The sequence below is a fragment of the Rhinopithecus roxellana genome, chromosome 14 (assembly GCF_007565055.1).
Source record: "Rhinopithecus roxellana isolate Shanxi Qingling chromosome 14, ASM756505v1, whole genome shotgun sequence".
NCBI lineage: Eukaryota > Metazoa > Chordata > Mammalia > Primates > Cercopithecidae > Rhinopithecus > Rhinopithecus roxellana.
The window spans coordinates 60,309,009-60,327,337 of record NC_044562.1 but is presented as its reverse complement, the minus strand read 5'-3'; the positions used below and the strand labels follow the sequence as shown (position 1 = coordinate 60,327,337).

Sequence of the window (18,329 nt, the reverse complement as noted above, 5' to 3'; positions counted from 1 at the left end):
TGGTCACAAGAGCCTCCTTGCCTCCTCTCTCTCTCCCCCAAGTTGGAAGCAAGTGTTTTTATTACAACTCTGATCTCATTAGGTTTCTGTGCTGCTGAAATCCCTTTGCTGACTTTTTATTGCCCATGGGATCAAGTCTGAAATCCTCACCACTCTCAGGCTCCAGCCTCCTCCCTGCCTGTCTCTGCACACTGCCTCCAGCCTCTTGGCTTCTGGAACCTCCTGGTGGTTTTCACCTCTGACAAAGTCTGCAGCCAGCTCTGCCCTTTCTCTGGAATACTCACCCACTATAGACCCACCTGCCCTCCAGGCAGTCTCCTACCACCCAGGCTGTGTGGGGCTTCTCTTCCATTCCCCCATCTCCTTGGTGTCTCGTTGGCAACTTGAATCAAACTTGCTGTTCTCTCTTCTGACTAGGTTGTGAGAGTCCCAAGGGCAGTGGTGCTCAGTAGGTGCCTGTGAGTGTGTGGCTGCACATAATGGTGCTGTCCAGCATAGGCCTTTGGAAACTACCTGTGAATGAACAATCTGCATTGAGTCTGTCAGTCACCATCCAACAGGTGAATGCTCACTGTCCCACTGCACGGATACACCGTGGCATTTCCCTAGGTCCCTGCTGACTTCGCTGCTGGTGTGGGTACAGGCTTTTGCTATAATTAGAAATGCTGAGATGAAAAATCTTGCCTACGTATTTTTGGGCACCTCTCTAACATCTCCTAAGGGTAAATCTCAGAAGTAGAATCTTGGGTCGTCTAGATTGTCAACATCTTTCTGTCCCATACCTGAACGTGTTCATTTCCTCATATTCTAGCAAACACTGGACATCTTGTTTTTAGATTCCTTGCTAGGAGCTAAAGCCGTTTTATTACTTTTCATGCTGCAAATTAAGGTGCATAACTTTTTGTTTGTGCTAGTTGCATCTCTCTTTTTGTGAGTTCCGGTTGTTATTCTCTGCGCGGTGTTCTAATTTAGCTCATTACAGTTAGTGCAGTTGTTGATACAGGTGGAGGCTTCAGTCTGTCATCTTGCTCTTTGTTTCTCTCCCCTTATGGTTTTTGTTCCTCTTTTGCTCATTTCCTGCCATCTTTGGCGTTGACTATTTGTGAGTTTTCTACTACATTTTGTCCACTGGCTTGTTCTCTGATTCAGCTGTGGTCTTGCAGGGCCTCCTATCTGGATGCATCCTCCTTGGCTCAGTGGCACCCTCATGCTCCATGTAGACTCAGCTCTGTGCCCTGATCAGGCTGTCATCCCCACACAAGAGCTGGGGCACTGGTGGGCTGGCCTCCCGAGTGTCCCTTGTTTCAGGGCTCTCACTTGTATGCTGCCTCCACCTACTGCTGACAACAGTTGCCTCTGATCTTTCGTTCTGTTTTACACTTGTTTGCTAGTCTGGTTTCCCCTTTTCTAATCTGTCCAGAATCAACCTGATACATGTATGTGTGTGTGTGTGTATATATGTGCACATATATAGGTCTATATATGTGCACATATATAGGTCTATATATGTGCACATATATAGGTCTATATATGTGCACATATATAGACCTATATATGTATTCTTGCTCTGTTTCCCAGGCTGGGGTGCAGTGGCATGATCTTGGCTTACTGCAACCTCCGCCTCCTGGGTTTAAGCAATTCTCCTGCCTCAGCCTCTGCAGTAGCTGGGATTACAGACGCATGCCACCCTACCCGGCTAATTTTTTAAATTTTATTAAAAAAAAAAAAAAACACTTTACCTTGTTGGCCAGGCTGATCTAGAACTCCTGACCTTATGATCTGCCCGCCTTAGCCTCCCAAAGTGCTGGGATTACAGGCGTGAGCCACGGTGCCTGGCCTGATATCCTTTAAAAAGGATTACAGAATCCTAAAACTTTATGGCTAGAATGGACTTTAGAGATTTCATTTCAGCAAAGATGAAGAAATTTGAACAAAAGTTAAAGTTAAGAATTACTAATAATTTTTTCCTAAAGCATGTATTTTATTATATAATCAAAAGTGACATAGAATATATTCTAGGATCGAAACTCTGTTTCCTATTAGATAAATATATTTGTGTCTAGTCCCTTTAGTAGTTTCTTCAGTATTTTTTCCTTCTTCGTGTAGCCATGTCCAGGGAAGAGTCAGTCATTTCAGTTTGAGAAATTCAAGTCAGTTGTTGTAGCCTTTTTTTTTTTTTGAGATGGAGTTTCGCTCTGTCGCCCAGGCTGGAGTGCAGTGGCGTGATCTCAGCTCGCTGCAAGCTCCGCCTCCCGGGTCACGCCATTCTCCTGCCTCAGCCTCCCAAGTAGCTGGGACTACAGGTGCCTGTCACCATGCCCGGCTAATTTTTTGTATTTTTAGTAGAGATGGGGTTTCACTGTGTTAGCCAGGATGGTCTCGAGCTCCTGACCTCGTGATCTGCCTGCCTCGGCCTCCCAAAGTGCTGAGATTACAGGCGTGAGCCACTGCGCCTGGCCTGTAGCATCTTTTAAGTGTGGACTACTTACCTTACATTTAACCAAGAAATTATTCCTGAACCAGATAAAATCACTAGTCAGTGTACTTTCTCTTAAAAATAAATGACTCATGTAAAATCCAATGTCCATTATGACTAAAAACCTGTAGTGAACTGGGAATAGAAAAATGCTTCTTTTTCATGAGAGAAAACACCTGTGTCAAACAGTCAACATCGTATGTAATCGTGAGTGGCTGGAGATACTTCCACTACAGTCAGAAACAAGGGTGAGTACCATAACCCTGTTCAGATATTCTACAACAGTGGTCCCCAACCTTTTTGCTACCGGGGACTGGTTTCGTGAAAGCCAGTTTTTTCATGGACTGCTAGGTCTGTTTGTACAGAATTCTTTTGGCCTCGAACCCACCTCTGGTGGTGAGAATGTTTTTCCTTTTGGTGCAAGGAGAGCATCTGCTACATGGGAGTTTCATCGCCTGCTTTTAAGAAGAAAGGGGGAAGTCAGACTGACCTTCTTGCACCATTGTTTTTTAAGTGCCTTTAGCTCAAAATAATCCTCCTGCCAAAGTAGCATATTTTTGGGTGGGATAGTCTGCCACCCGTCAGTGAACAGGTGATTTTAATAAATATTTCCATTGTCGAAGTCAAATAAAATATACTGACAAATCTTGAAATTTAAAACGTTTTATTCAGGAAGCAAGAATTGCAATTTGGGGTATACACACAGACCAGGTGGTCTTCAGTATGTCTGAAGAACAGAGTAGGTTGGGAGTTTTACCAGAAAGAGAAAGGTTTCATATTGTCTTGGAAGAAAGCTCATTGGCACTAGAGAAGCTTTGGGGAGCTGGCAAGCTGGGATTGGTGCGTGACAGTGGTGGGTAAAACTGGTCTTAGCGTCAAGAGGGTTGTTTCAGTGGCTCCTAGGTAAAACTTGTTTTAGGGTTACAGCAGCTGTTTCAGCAGCTGGGCTTCTGAAAATTTTAACTCTTTTTAATTTTTTTTTTTTTTTTTTTTTTTGTGAGACAGAGTCTCACTCTGTCACCCAGGCTAGTGTGCAGTGGTGCGATCTTGGCTCACTGCAACCTCCACCTCCCAGGTTCAAGAGATTCTCCTGCCTCAGCCTCCCAAGTAGCTGGGACTACAGGTGTGTGTCACCACGCCTGGCTAATTTTTATATTTTTAGTAGAGATGGGGTTTCACCATGTTGGCCAGGCTGGTCTCGAACTCCTGACCTCAGGTGATCTGCCCACCTTGGCCTCCTAAAGTGCTGGGATTACAGGCATGAGCCACTGAGCCCAGCCAAAATTTAACTCTTGAAGCAGGTGCCCTGAGTGCTTTTTCCCCTCAACCCTATCTCTGGTTTAGTTGGGTATTACAAGAATAACCCAACTCATAAAATCAACTTTCAGACCATTTTAAGGTCCGTCAGAAAGGCCAGTCTGAAGATTTCTCTGTTTTGTGCTCTGATCTTTTGGCTTGACCACAGTGACCCATTGGGGCTCATGCCAGGCTCACTCACCCTGGCTTAACACATAATTCTAAGAGGGTTTCTCATTCATCTTCCAAGGACATTCACGTTTATCTGTAAAAGTAGCTAATATTTAATGATATTTTGCTCTGTATACATTTTTTCTCCTATAGACATTTACCATTAATCATTATTCATTGTAGACAATGTAATGATTCTAACAGCTAACATTTATAGAGCACTTACCATGACTAAGGAATTGCATATTGTATTTAATACGGTCATCTACAGATGACATAGGCATTATACCCATTTCCTAGGTTAGAAAAATGAGGCACAAAAGTTACCTTGTCCAAGATGATATAGACAGTAAGTCCTAGAGGTAGGAGGTACCCCAGATCTGTTGGGCCTAGTCTGGCCAGTTAGCCCTCATGCTGTCCAGCTGCTCATACATCCATGCTAAAAGCTTGCCACCCATGTGTAAGTAGTTGTAAGCAGTTCATCTAATGAGCAACTGTCTGTCATTTGGAAGGCTCCTTTTAACAGCCTGTTCCTGACGTGGAGTAGCAGTCTTCTAGCTGCTGCCAGGTAACAGTTCAGTAGTTATTACCTTCAGTTGTCAGATCGTAGAAATGGCATAGGAGTAGAGCTAAAGCTTCCTTTATATGCCTAGAAATAAGATATTGATTAATGAAAAATAGTTGATGTAAATTTCTAAAACCATATGAAAATGGTTTGGCATTATATCATAAAGTTGAGAACACACACTCCCTTTGACCCAGTAATGCCGCTTCTTGTTGCATACCAGAGACAGTTGTGTGCTCATCTCTATTGGGACATATATAAGATTATTCAGAGTTGTATTTTTTTGTAATAGCCCTAGACGAAATAAATAAATAATAACCCAAATGTTGTCCATCAGCGGCAAAATGGATGAATAGTGGTATTTCATTCATATAATAAAACACTATTCAGAAACACAAATGAACAAAATACATGTAACATGGTTGATTCTTAAACATAATTTTGAGGCTGGGCATGATGGCTCATGCCTGTAATCCCAATGCTTTGAGATCTAAAGAGGAGGATCACTTGAGGCCGGGAGTTCAAGACCAGCCTGGGCAACATAGCAAAACCTTGTCTCTGCAAAAGTAAAAAATTAAAAAAAATTAGCCAGGCATGGTGGTGCACACCTGTATCCCAGCTACTTGGGAGGCTGAGATGGAAGGATTATTAAGCTTAGAAGTTCAAGGCTGCAGTGAGCTGTGATTGTACCACTGCACTCCAGCCTGGGTGACAGAACAAGACTCTGTCTCAAAAAATTGGTCGGGTCCGGTGGCTCATGCTTGTAATCCCAGCACTTTGCGGGGGCTGAGGTGGGTGGATCACTTGAGGTCAGGAGTTCAAGACTAGCCTGGCCAACATGGTGAAACCACGTCTCTACAAAAAATACAAAATTAGGCTGGCGTGATGACACATGCCTGTTATGCCAGCTACTCGAGAGGCTGAGGCAGGAGAATCACTTGAACTGGGGAGGTGGAGGTTGCAGTGAGCTGAGATTGCACCACTCCACTCCACCCTTGGCACTCCAGCCTGAGGGATAGAGGGAGACTCCATCTGAAAAAAAAAAAAAAAAAAAATGTGTTTGCAGGTTGTTTTGCTTGTGTGTTCAAGGGATCCAACTTGACCTGCATTCGAGATGAACATATGGTTTATGAAGAAGTTTGGTGATGGAATATTTCTGGAAGAACAGGACACTTAGAATAATTATTCTGTCATTCTCTGCTTTTCTTTTGTAAATTGAATGCAGGTATTCCTCCATTTATGAAGAACACAGCCTTTTTTTTTTTTTTTTTTTTTGAGACAGAGTCCTGCTCTGTTGCCCAGGCTGAAGTGCAGTGGCATGATCTCAGCTCACTACATCCTCGACCTCCTGGGCTCAAGGGCTCTTGGCTCACTGTAACCTTGGCGTCCCGGGCTCAAGCAATCTTCCCACCTTAGCCTCCTAGGTAGCTGGGACCATGAACATGCACCACTATGCCTGGCTCATTTTTTGTAGAGACGGAGTTTCACCATGTTGCCCAGGCTGGTTTCAAACTCCTGGGCTCAAGCCATCTGCCCGCCTTGGCCTCCCAAAGTGCTGGCATTACAGCGTGAGCCACTGCGCCCAGGCTAGAAAACAAACTTTTGACAGGTTGCATATAAATCAATTCCTGAGGTCATGAGAGATTATGTTATTTGAAGCAAATACATACTCTTTTGATTTATTGCCCACCCACCACCCTACAATTAATCAGGCTTTTGTTTATTGGGTTTGCTTAATGTCAGGTAGAGCTCTGCTCAGGAGTGTGGCTGACCAGTCACATCCAGCAGCGGGGCAGGGCAGGGGTTGGAGGCCTCCACCCCCATGTGCCCTGGATCCTGCTTCCGAGAGGGACTTCTGGCAGCGTCTAAAGACCACACTTTTAAGACATCCTTTTTTTTTTACATTTTATTTTAGATTTGGGGGTCCATGGGCATGCTTGTTAATGGGTAGGGATTTGGCTTGTGGTGTACCCATCACGCAGTGGTGAATACTGCACCCAGTGGGTAATTTTTCAGCCCTCTCCCTCCCAACCCTCCCCCATTTTGGAGTATTCAGTGTCTATTATTTCCATCTCATTTTTTACAAATTTTAAGATATTTTAAAAATAATACTTTTGGCCGGGCGTGATGACTCACGCCTGGAATCCCAGCACTCTGGGAGGCCAAGGTGGGTGGATCACTTGAGGTCAGGAGTTTGAGACCAGCCTGACCAACATGGTGAAACCCCATCTCTACTAAAAATACAGAAATTAGCTGGATGTGGTGGCACACACCTGTAATCTCAGCTACTTGGGAGGCTGAGGCAGAAGAATCTCTTGAACCTGGGAGGTGGAGGTTATAATGAGCTGAGATTGTGCCACTACACTCCAGCCTGTGTGACAGAGTGAGACTCCGTCTCAAATAATAATAGTAATAATAATAATAATAATAATAATAATTGGAGGATTGCAGTTGAAATTCAAATAAATCGCTAAGGTCAATAATTTGTATTTATATGACTTATAATCAATAACTATAAATTTAAAAATCACCAGAAGTGCAAATGCCCGTGTTTCTGGGTACAAGTGTGTGTGTGGTAAAATGTAAATAAAATAGAAAGTCCCAGAAGTAACGTTCCCCTGAGAAATCTTGGAAGCATTTTCTGAAAAGTGTGTGCCTATGTGAGCACCTGAAGTGGCCCAAGGCTGAGATGCCTTTGCCAGAGGCCTTCCTGCCAGAAGGCAGCTGAGAAAACAGTCTCCAGCCTGCAAGAAAAGGGAGGCCAGCCAGGTAGGAGGCAGGAGGGGACAAGAGGGGTGACGTCGTGTCCCCTTGAAACACACATGGGCTGCCACCTCTCTGTTTGCCTAACCTGGAGAAACTACCTTTAGACACTGGATCCACGGCAAGGGTGCCACAAAAAGGTGCTGTGGGTGGTTCTGCAGTGTTCACGGCAGACTTCTTTGCGCTCAAGATCATCAGTCTTTCAGCAGAGAAAAGAGCTTTGAGATGAATTTCATAGCTGTGGGTTATCTATATCCTTAAAATGGAGATGGAGAAGGAAGTGTGTCGATGAGGAAGGTAAATTACGTTTTAATGAAAGAACTTGCCTGGACATGACAGCTTGTTAGGTGGTGCTGATAATATCTATAAATACTTTTTCCATTGTGCACTAAAGTATTCCAAACATGCCTGGCTAAGAATCTTTCGTAACCAACAAATTGACAGGAGCTAAAATAACTGTATCAGTGCACAGGAAAAAGCACCCATGCTTCGTCCTGGGGGGACTTGTAACTTGCTTCTTTCTGCGGAATAAATTTACGATAATGGTTAACATCTATTTGAGGGTTTACTATGTGTGAGGCACTGAACTGCTTACTTTATATTATCCCATTTAATCTTACCTGAAGGATAAATATTATTATTTCCATTTTATTGTGAGGAAGCTGAGGTACAGAGAGGTCATTCCAAGGTCATAAAGTTAGGAGGTGGTGAGGCTGGGTTGGCACTAGGCCCTGGAACCACAAGGCACTGACTGCGGGTCCTGTTGCCCCTGAGTCCTCCTATGGTCTAGGTGGTTTTAGGTCATATTTTGTGTAATGACAGATTTTCTTTTTTTTCTTTTCTTTTTTGAGAAAAAAGGGTTTCACTTTGTTGCCCAGGCTGGAATACAGTGGCACAGTCTTGGCTCACTGCAACCTCCTCCTCCTGGGCTCAGGCAATCCTCCCTGCTTAGCGTCCTGAGTAGCTGGGACTACAGGTATGCGCCACCATGCCTGGGTAATTTTTGCATTTTTTGTAGAGGCAGGGTTTCACCATGTTGGCCAGGCTGGTCTCAAATTTCTGGCCTCAAGTGATCTGCCCACCTCAGCCTCCCAAAGTGCTGGGATTACTGTCATGAGCCAACACGCCCAGCCATGACAGATTTTCAATATTTTTTTCTTTCTGTTTCTAAAAATTAAGCATATTGTGTATGACTAATTCCTGTGTGGGGGTAGTAGATCCTCAAACTACTACTGGATTAAAAGTCTTTAAAAATAAGGTTGCTTTTATCTGGAAAATTGTTGATATATCTACATGAGCAACATAAAACTCGAGGTCTGTCATCAGAGAGGTGTGCTTTTTAAAGCAAATAATCACTGCTTGATGCATTCACCTTGCCCCTGCTGTGTTAAATGAAAGCTTGAAAATTGCCAGAATTTTGGTGTTTTGCAGCAATGTATTCCAGTGCCTTTATGATAATAGTAAAAGTTTGTCCTGACTATCACAATTCCAGTCCAAGTGTATTTATTTTAAAGTCTTAATCTCTTAAAAATAAAATTATAAGCTTTAAGATGAGTGTTCCAAACTCTGCCTGATCCTGTGCAATAGAAATATGAGGAGTGTGGCCAGATTACCTCTTAGTGTCTTTTTCTACATTGTAACTCTCCGATTTTGTAAGATATTTGTTTGTATTAGTCTCCTACCCTAAGTTCTATACCCTAAACATTTTTATATTAGAGTTAACACGATGCCAAATGCACAGGAATTACTTAATAGTCATTATGAGTGGGTTTTAATAGAAGTTTAAATTGTTAACTAAGTCAATGAGACATTTGCTTATTTGTGTATAATAAAGAAATACATTTTTCTCTTGGGAAGTAGTTTATTATTTTATTGAATTCATTTCAGTCTTGTAGCATCTTAATTTAAAGGCATTTTTATATAGCCTTTTAAAAAATTAAACCTTTTGATATAACCATAGATTTATATGCAATTATTAGAAATAATAGACGTCCAGGTGTGGTGGCACATGCCTGTAGCCCCAGCTACTTTGGGAGGCTGAGGCAGGAGAATCGCTTGAGCCCAGGAGTTTGCGTTCAGCCTGAGCAACACAATGAAACCCTGTAAAGAAAAAATAGTAGAAAAAGAAATAATAGAGATATACTGTATGCCTTTTGCCCATTTTCCCCCAGTGATAACATCTTGCAGAACTATAGTACATTGTCAACCAGGATATTGACAATGAAACAGGATCCAGAACATTTTTATCACCTCAAAGATCCCTCTTACTGCCTTTTTATAGCCACGCCCTCTTTCCCCACCTCCTCGAACTCTTCCTTCACCCCCGGCTACCACCCTCAGCTCTCCATTTCTATAATTTTGTCTTTCAAGAATCTTGTGTAAAAGGAATCCTACAGCATGTAACCTCTTGGGATTCACTTTTCTCATTCATCATCCTCTGAGGGCCATCCAGGTTGTCCCATGCATTAGCAGTCTGTTCCTTTTTTTTTTTTTTTTTTTTTTGAGACGGAGTTTTGCTCTTGTTGCCCAGGCTGGAGTACAATGGCATGATCTCAGCTCACTGCAAGCGCTCCGCCCCCCACCCCGGGTTCAAGGGATTCTCCTGCCTCAGCCTCCCAAATAGCTGGGATTACAGGCATGCGCCACCATGCCCGGCTAATTTTGTATTTTTAGTAGAGATGGGGTTTCTCCACGCTGGTCAGGCTGGTCTCGAACTCCTGACCTCAGGTGATCTGCCTGCCTCAGCCTCCCAAAGTGCTGGGGTTACAAGCATGAGCCACCGTGCCTGGCCAGTCTGTTCCTTTTTATTGGTAGATAGTCTTCCCTGGTATGGATGCACCACAGTTTAGTTAACCAGTTAGCTGTTGAAGGACACGGGAGTTATTTCCAGTTTGTGGCTACTTTTCTGTATATATTTGTATACAGGTTTTTCTATGAACATGAATTTTCATTTGTTTGGAGAAGTGCCCAGGAGTACAGTTGCTGGGAGATGCTGTAGTTGCATGTTTAGTATTTTTTTATTATTATTATACTTTAAGTTCTAGGGTACATGTGCACAATGTGCAGGTGTGTTACATATGTATACATGTGCCATGTTGGTGTGCTGCACCCATTAACTCATCATTTACATTAGGTATATCTCCTAATGCTATCCCTCCCCCACTCCCCCTACCCCACAACAGGCCCCGGTGTGTGATGTTCTCCGCCCTGTGTCCAGGTGTTCTCATCGTTCAATTCCCACCTATGAGTGAGAACATGCGGTGTTTGGTTTTCTGTCCTTGCCATAGTTTGCTGAGAATGATGGTTTCCAGCTTCATCCATGTCCCTACAAAGGACACGAGCTCATTGTTTTTTATGGCTGCATAGTATTCCATGGTATATATGTGCCACATTTTCTTAATCCAGTCTATCATTGACATTTGGGTTGGTTCCAAGTCTTTGAATAGTACCGCAACAAACATACGTGTGCATGTGTCTTTATAGCAGCATGATTTATAATCCTTTGGGTACATACCCAGTAATGGGATGGCTGGGTCAAATGGTATTTCTAGTTCTAGATCCTTGAGAAGTCGCCACACTGTCTTCCACAATTGTTGAACTAGTTCACAGTCTCACCAATAGTGTAAAAGCGTTCTTATTTCTCCACATCCTCTCCAGCACCTGTTGTTTCCTGGCTTTTTAATGATCACCATTCTAACTGGTGTGAGATGGTATCTCATTGTGGTTTTGATTTGCATTTCTCTGATGGCCAGTCATGATGAGCTTTTTTTTTTTTTTTTTTGAGATGGAGTCTTGCACTGTTGCCCAGGCTGGAGTGCAGTGGTACCATCTCAGCTCACGGCAAGCTCTGCCTCCCGGGTTCACACCATTCTCCTGCCTCAGCCTCCCTAGTAGCTGGGACTACAGGCACCCGCCACCACGCCTGGCTAATTTTTTGTATTTTTAGTAGAGATAGGGTTTCACTGTGTTAGCCAGGATGGTCTCGATCTCCTGACCTTGTGATCCATCCACCTCAGCCTCCCAAAGTGCTGGGATTACAAGTGTGAGCCACCGTGCCCAGCCGCATGTTTAGTTTTATAGGAAACTGCCACACTGTTTTCCAGAGTGGCCATATCTTTTTACGTTCCCATCAGCAATGTGTGATCCAGTTTCCCCAAGCAGCATTTGGTGTTGTCACTGTTTTTTATTTCAGCCATTCTGACTGTTGTGTGGTGATGGCTTATTGTGGTTTGAATTCGCATTTCCCTAGTACTTAATGATTTCAAATGATTTAATATTTTCATGTTTGTTGGCCATCCTTATATCCTCTTCAGTGAAACGTCTGTGTCTTTTGCCCGTTTTCTAATTGAATTATTTGCTTTCTTGCTGTTGTGTTTTAGGAGTTCTTTGCCTGTTCTAGCTATCTGTCTTTATTGGATGTGTCGTTTGCAGTTGTTTCGCTCATTCTGTGACTTATCTTTGCAGCTTCTTCACAGGGTCTTTTGCGGAGCAAACGTTTGAAATCATGCTTTTGGTGTCAAGTCTTCGAACTCTTTGCCTAGTCCTAGATCCCAAAGACTTTTTCCTCTTGTGTTTTTTTATCTTAAAGTTTCATAGATTATATTTAAATCCATAGTTCATTTTGAGTTAATTTTTGTTTAAGTTATGAGATTAGGTCAAGGTCTTGTTTGTTTGTTTGTTTGGCTTATGGAGGTCCACTTACCCCAGTGCCAAATGGTGCAAAACTCTCTCTGCCACTAAATTGTTTTTGTACTTTTGTCAAAGATTGCTTGGGCATATGGACATATTTGTATAGATCTACTTTTGGATTCTCTGTTCTGTTCATTTGATCTGTGTCCCTCTGTCAACACTGCACTGTCTTGATTACTGTAATTGTTTAAAAAGACTTGAAGACTGCGCGGTGGCTCATGCCTGTAATTCTACCACTTTGGGAGGCCGAGATGGGAGGATCACCTGAGGTCAGGACTTCGACACTAGCTCGGCCAACATGGTGAAATCCCGTCTCTACTAAAAATACAAAAATTAGCTGGGCATACTGGTGTGCGCCTGTGACCCCAGCTACTTGGAAGGCTGAGGCAGGAGAGTTGCTTTAATCCGGGAGGCAGAGGTTGCAGTGAGCCAAGATCACGCAGCTGCACTCCAGCCTGGGTGAAAGAGTGAGACTTCATTTAAAAAAATGCCTTGAAATTGGGTAGACTGGTTAGTTCTGTCTTTATTGTTTTTCTGAAAATATTGTAGCTGTTGTAGTTCCTTTGCCTTTCCACATAAATTTTAGGATAATCTTGTCTATACAAAAAATTGACTGGAAGTTTGGTAGGATTTGTATTAAATATGCATATCGATTTGGGGAAGATTGATGTCTTTACTGTGCTGAGTCTTCCAATCTGTGGACAGACACAGTGTGTCTTCTCATTTATTTAAATTTCCTTTGATTTCTTTCATCTGCATTTCGTTTTCCGTTTCCAAGTCCTATACATGTTTTGTTAGATTTACAACTAAACATTGTCTTCTATTGAACAATTGTCAATGGCATTGTATTTTTAATTTCAGTGTCCATGTGTTCATTGTTCGTATATAGAAATATAGTTGATTTTCATATGCTCATCTTGTGTACTACAACCTTGCTGAACTCACTTATTAGTTGTATGAGTTTTACGTTTTATTTAAAGTTCCAATTATTTAACACTTTCTGTGTGCCAGGCATTGTGCTAAAGCTGTCTTGTATTTGTCCAAGCCAGTAAGTGGTGGAATTAGGATATTGATACATAAATCATTTATCCACTTCATTAGTTCATTTCACAAATTCTTAAGCAGAACTTATTTGAACCACAATGAATCTAGACCAAGATCCTGCCCTCCTGAGCCCACAGTCTGAAACTGGCAGAAGTAATGCAACTGATGATGTAGCTATGATATGTTCAAACTAAATAAGTACATTTATTACAACTGAATGCATTTACTAGCTCATTCTGTAAGTGGGTGAGGCCAGGAAGGGCACCTTAGCTGGTCTGGAGTGGGGTGGGGGTGCCCAGAGAGGACTTCCTAAAGAAACAGTGTTGCAGGGCATGCTGGCTCATGCCTGTAATCCCAGCACTTTGGGAGGCAAAGGCAGGAGGATCACTTGAGCCCAGGAGTTTGAGAGCAGCCTGGGCAACATAGTGAGACCCTGGCTGTAAAGAAAGAAAGAGAGAGAGAAGAAAGAAAAGAAAGAAGGAGAGAGAACCCATGTTAATTTTCCCAAGCTTATTGATTCTTAACTCACTTCAATTTTTGACATTCAGAGATGTCTGTGATCAAAGCTTATATGAAGAGAATTCTAAATGTTGCTTGCCAAAGAACCCAAGAACTCCTGGCCCAAATCGAATGCAGCTCTCCTCTCGTCTCTGTGTCCTCCTCACCTCCTTCACCTGCTGCTGTCTCAACCTGGACCCTTCCATCCGGCCCCTGAGCCCCGGACTCTGTGGCCTCCCCAAGCGGCCAGCACAGTCACGTCTAAGTCGACCTGACCGTCTGCCTGCTGGATGCTGCTGGGTGCTGCTGGCGCTGGCCCCCCTGCACATTCTCCATGCCTTCCTTTCCATGGCACCAGTTTCTGCCTCTCCTTTGGGTTTCTTTCCCCCTTCCTCCTGGCAAGCTGGGTTTTGGAGTCATTTGGGATGGAAGGTGGGCCATTTGAGGAGCTGTAGGGTCAGGCCCCCTTTCTGCCAGTCCATTTGGGAAAAATCCTCCATGTCACTAAGCTCTTGTAACAATAGCTACAAAAGTTGCTTGTTAGTTGGGAACTGAAATCTGCCTGTATAGAGATTTGCCCTCAGATGGATTTCCAGGTAAAGACAGATCCCCGTCCCCACTGAGCAGGGAAGGAGCGGTCCCTCCCTGGCAGTGCTGTGTCCTCTGATGGCACGCAGCACTTCAGGGTTACTCTGTCAGGTGGCATGGCTCTCCCTTTGCACGGGAGTGAATGTCCCACAGCCAGCACTGTCCCTGCCTGCACCTTTCCTCCCAGCCCCATGGCCATGTGCTGAGTGCACCAGCCCTGTTCTGCCTTCGGACTGAGGAGGCGTGTTCCTCTTCCATGTCTCCCTGTCTGTAGGAGCGATCTCTCTTTGAGTCGGCATGGAAGAAGGAGAAGGACATCGTTTCCAAGGAGATAGAGAAGCTCCGCACGTCCATCCAGACCTTGTGCAAGAGCGCACTTCCCCTGGGGAAGATCATGGACTACATCCAGGAAGACGTGGATGCCATGCAGAATGAGCTGCAGCTGTGGCACAGCGAGAACAGGCAGCACACCGAGGCCCTGCAGCAGGAGCAGAGGTTGGGGGTCGCAGGGGGGTAGTAATGGGGGGGGTGTCCTGCAGCAGGAGGAGAGGTGGGGGGTAGTAATGGGGGGTGCCCTGCAGCGTAGCAGAGGTGGGGGATAGTAATGGGGGGGTGCCCTGCAGCAGGAGGAGAGGTGGGGGGTAGTAATGGGGAGGGTGCCCTGCAACAGGAGCAGAGGTGGGGGGCAACAGGAGGGTAATGGGGAGGGGGCCTTGCAGCAGGAGCAGAGGTGGGGGGGTGGTAATGAGGGAGTGCCCTGCAACAGGAGCATGGGTTGGGGGTAGCGAGAGGGTAATGGGGAGGGGGCCTTGCAGCAGGAGCAGGGGTGGGGTTAGCAGAGGCAGGGAGTAATGGGGAGGCGGCACTGTAGCAGGAGCACAGGTAGGGGGTAGCAGAGTCTGGGGAGTAATGGGGAGGGGGCCCTGCAGCAGGAGCAGAGGTTGGGGGATAGCAGGAGGGTAATGGGAGGGGGGTCTGCAGCAGGAGCAGGAGTCGGGGGGAGCAGGAGGGTAATGGGGAGGGGGCCCTGCAGCAGGAGCAGGGGTGGGGGGGAGCAGGAGGGTAATGAGGAGGGGGCCCTGCAGCAGGAGCAGGGGTAGGGGGTAGCAGAGACAGGGAGTAATGGGGAGGGGGCCCTGCAGCAGGAACAGGTTGGAGGGTAGGAGGAGGGTAATGGGGAGGGGGCCCTGCAGCAGGAGCGGGGGTGGGGGGGAGCAGGAGGGTAACGGGGAGGGGGCTCTGCAGCAGGAGCAGGGGTGGGGAGTAGCAGAGTCAGGGAGTAATGGGGAGGGGGCCCTGCAGCAGGAGCAGGTTGAGGGGTAGGAGGAGGGTAATGGGGAGGGGGCGCTGCAGCAGGAGCACAGGTAGGGGGTAGCAGAGTCGGGGGAGTAATGGGGAGGGGGTCCTGCAGCAGGAACAGGTTGGGGGGTAGCAGGTGGGTAGTAATGGGGAGGCCCTGCAGCAGGAGCAGAGGTGGGAGGTAGCGGAGGGGGAAGTAATGGGGAGGGGGCCCTGCAGCAGGAACACAGGTAGGGGGTAGTAGAGGGGAGGTCCCCAAAGTCAATGGGGACTTTGCAGCATACCTCCTTGTCCCAGAGGCTGTTCTGTATATAATTTAAGGGCTTCAAACTTATCATTGAAGAAATATTAACTGCTGCTTTTATAAATCTCATGTTTGACTTCACTTTTGGTTGTGGCAGGGGTTGTGAAAATAAGAAATAAATTTTATCCTTTTCTTTGGATGAAATGAATAATTTACTTCTGTTGTCTTTCAATGTCTTATTAAGAAGCCAACACACAATGAGATGAGACAGTGATGAGCCGCTGGTTTTATTCTCCCTCAGTATCACAGACTGTGCTGTGGAGCCCTTAAAGGCTGAGCTTGCGGAGCTGGAGCAGCTGATCAAAGACCAGCAAGACAAGATCTGCGCTGTGAAGGCCAACATCCTCAAGAATGAAGAAAAAATCCAGAAAATGGTGTATAGTATCAATTTGACTTCGAGAAGGTGAACACTCAAAAGTTTCAGAGATGAAAAGTCACCTCAGTTTAAAAGCATAAAGGAAGATAGAAAATCATTACTCTTTTAAGTTCCAGTTTGCTAAGGAAATGAACAGTTTACAATGTTACTATCCAGCTAATTTTCAGAGCTTTAAAACTGTAAGCATGTTAAGTGTATTAAAAAAACCATGTTTTCTTACCTCCTTCCAGATGGAATACTGGCTAGTTATAAATAGCGCTTCCAAACACTTCTGTGAAAAGTTTTTTTGAAAGCCTGTTCTTTGTGTTTCTGCTGTAACCTGTTTAGTTCTGTACCAGAACTCTCTAGCAGGTAAGTGGTGTGGGCATACCAAGGGAACAGTAGTCCTTTATTTTGGTTTAGTGGAAAGACTTTCAGAGGTCAATGCAGAATGAAGGATGACTGTATATGTTTTGATAGGCACTTGATAAGTAGAATGAGGCCTGAAAATGAATAAATTATATTTTTAGTTAATTTCCATTTGAAAGGGCTAATCTCAGCCTGTCTCCATATAAGGTACCGATCTACTGGATTGTTTTCGTTTTTGTTTTTTGACCTCTTTGTAATTGCATGTACTTCTCTATGTAATTTTCTTCTTGATCTCTACTATCTTTTGCTTGTGTTTCTAGTCCTTAAAGTTCATAAATTTAAAAAGGAGATTTCAGGATGGCCTTAACAGACATTGGATATGAAATTGTCTTGGGCTACATCCTCACTTTCTTCAGCATTTTGCCCTGGTTTTCCTCAGGCAGAGGCTAGCACAGCTACCCTTGAGTCCTTGTTCTCCTTAAGAGGATCTTGCTCTGCGAGGCACTGGCATCATGTCTTTTCCTTTGCATGGGTGTGCACACCTGAGAGACAGGTAGCTTAGGAAAAATGACATAAGGAAGACTTACAAGGCTGCACTGATTTACGATGTTTTTTGATGTTAGCCATTTTTTTGGAAATTGTTTTTTAAAGCAAAAGTTTTTTAAAAAACATAGTTTATAGTTTTTCACTTACATATACTATTGTAAATACATAGCAGAGTCTTAAGTTATTGTATACAACATTTCATTGTGTTTGAAGACATACTTATGGGTCTTAAGGTCTGGGTCCTAATACTTTTATTTTTAAATAGTGTGTTTATTATGTAAACTAAGGAGTGCCATTTAAAATGTGAGGATTGCCTGAAAAGGTTTTGTTTCTTTTTTTTTTTTTTGAGATGGAGTCTTACTCTGTCACCCAGGCTGGAGTGCAGTGGCACGATCTCAGCTCACTGCAATCTCATCCTCCCAAGTTCAAGTGATTCTCTTGCCTCAAACTCCTGAGTAACCAGGACTACAGGCGCACGCCACCACGCCCGGCTAATTTTTGTATTTTTAGTAGAGATGGGGTTTCACCATGTTGGCCAGGATGGTCTTGATCTCCTGACCTCGTGATCCGCCCGCCTCAGCCTCCCAAAGTGCTGGGATTACAGGCATGAGCCACAGCACCCTGCCAGGTTTTGTTTCTTTAAGGATTAGCACAAATGGCACTGTTGGGTTTTTCTTCATACAATTTCCAAAATAAATTCTGTACTAAGGTTGTTATATGACTTTCTGAGCTGAATAAGTTCGGGAGCAGATTATTAAGATCTGCCATTCTGAAATGTTGGTCTTTTTCTCCTTCCTATAGTGCACCATAAAATTCTGTTTGATCAGATTATACTGAATACATTTTGGGGGAGTGGAGGGACATTAGTTAAGTAGTCCTTTGTGTATTTATAATCTCTTTTCTACTGAATCAAATGACTTAGCCATGACCCTGAATGGACCTTGTTTCACTTCAAGTTAAGATGTCTGCCTTTTATGAATTTGTATATATGAATAGAACTTGGGGATTGCAAAAAATTGCATACATTGTATGTAAGTAAAATTTTTTATGAAGTAGTCTGTCAAATTGTATCATAAAGTTTATTTTTCTTTTATACGTAAATCATTAAAAATAATCACATATTTTTTTCCATAAGTGTATGGATTGTGCAGTTCAATTCACACATGGAAAAATCATAAGCATTTAGATTTTTTATTTTCAAATGTGTGCATTTTGTTTTTCTCATGAGGAAAGTTCAGGGAAATACATCTTTTCATTCATATTATGACACGTACCTCTTTTCAGTATAAAATGAAGTTTTATAAGATAGGTAAGCATTTACTGGAATTTGTAAGATCATTTGTGAAGTTTTAGAAGGTCTCTACAC

General features: G+C 43.9%; 1 protein-coding gene across 6 annotated transcripts in view; it reads left to right on the top strand.

The window, feature by feature from the left end:
- The window catches only part of TRAF3IP1 (TRAF3 interacting protein 1), an 82,187-nt gene extending 64,090 nt beyond the window's left edge, over nt 1-18,097 (top strand). For 4 of the 6 annotated variants that reach the window (XM_030917026.1, XM_030917029.1, XM_030917031.1 and 1 more), the window contains 2 exons: nt 14,365-14,585; nt 15,935-18,097. In XM_030917026.1, coding sequence (XP_030772886.1) covers nt 14,365-14,585; nt 15,935-16,100 — 387 coding nt within the window. In that variant the 3' untranslated portion in view covers nt 16,101-18,097. Of the gene's footprint in view, nt 1-14,364; nt 14,586-15,877 lie in introns of all 6 variants that reach the window. The other 2 variants (XM_030917028.1, XM_030917030.1) reach the window with 2 other exon arrangements.
- The last annotated feature ends 232 nt before the right edge of the window (nt 18,098-18,329 follow it).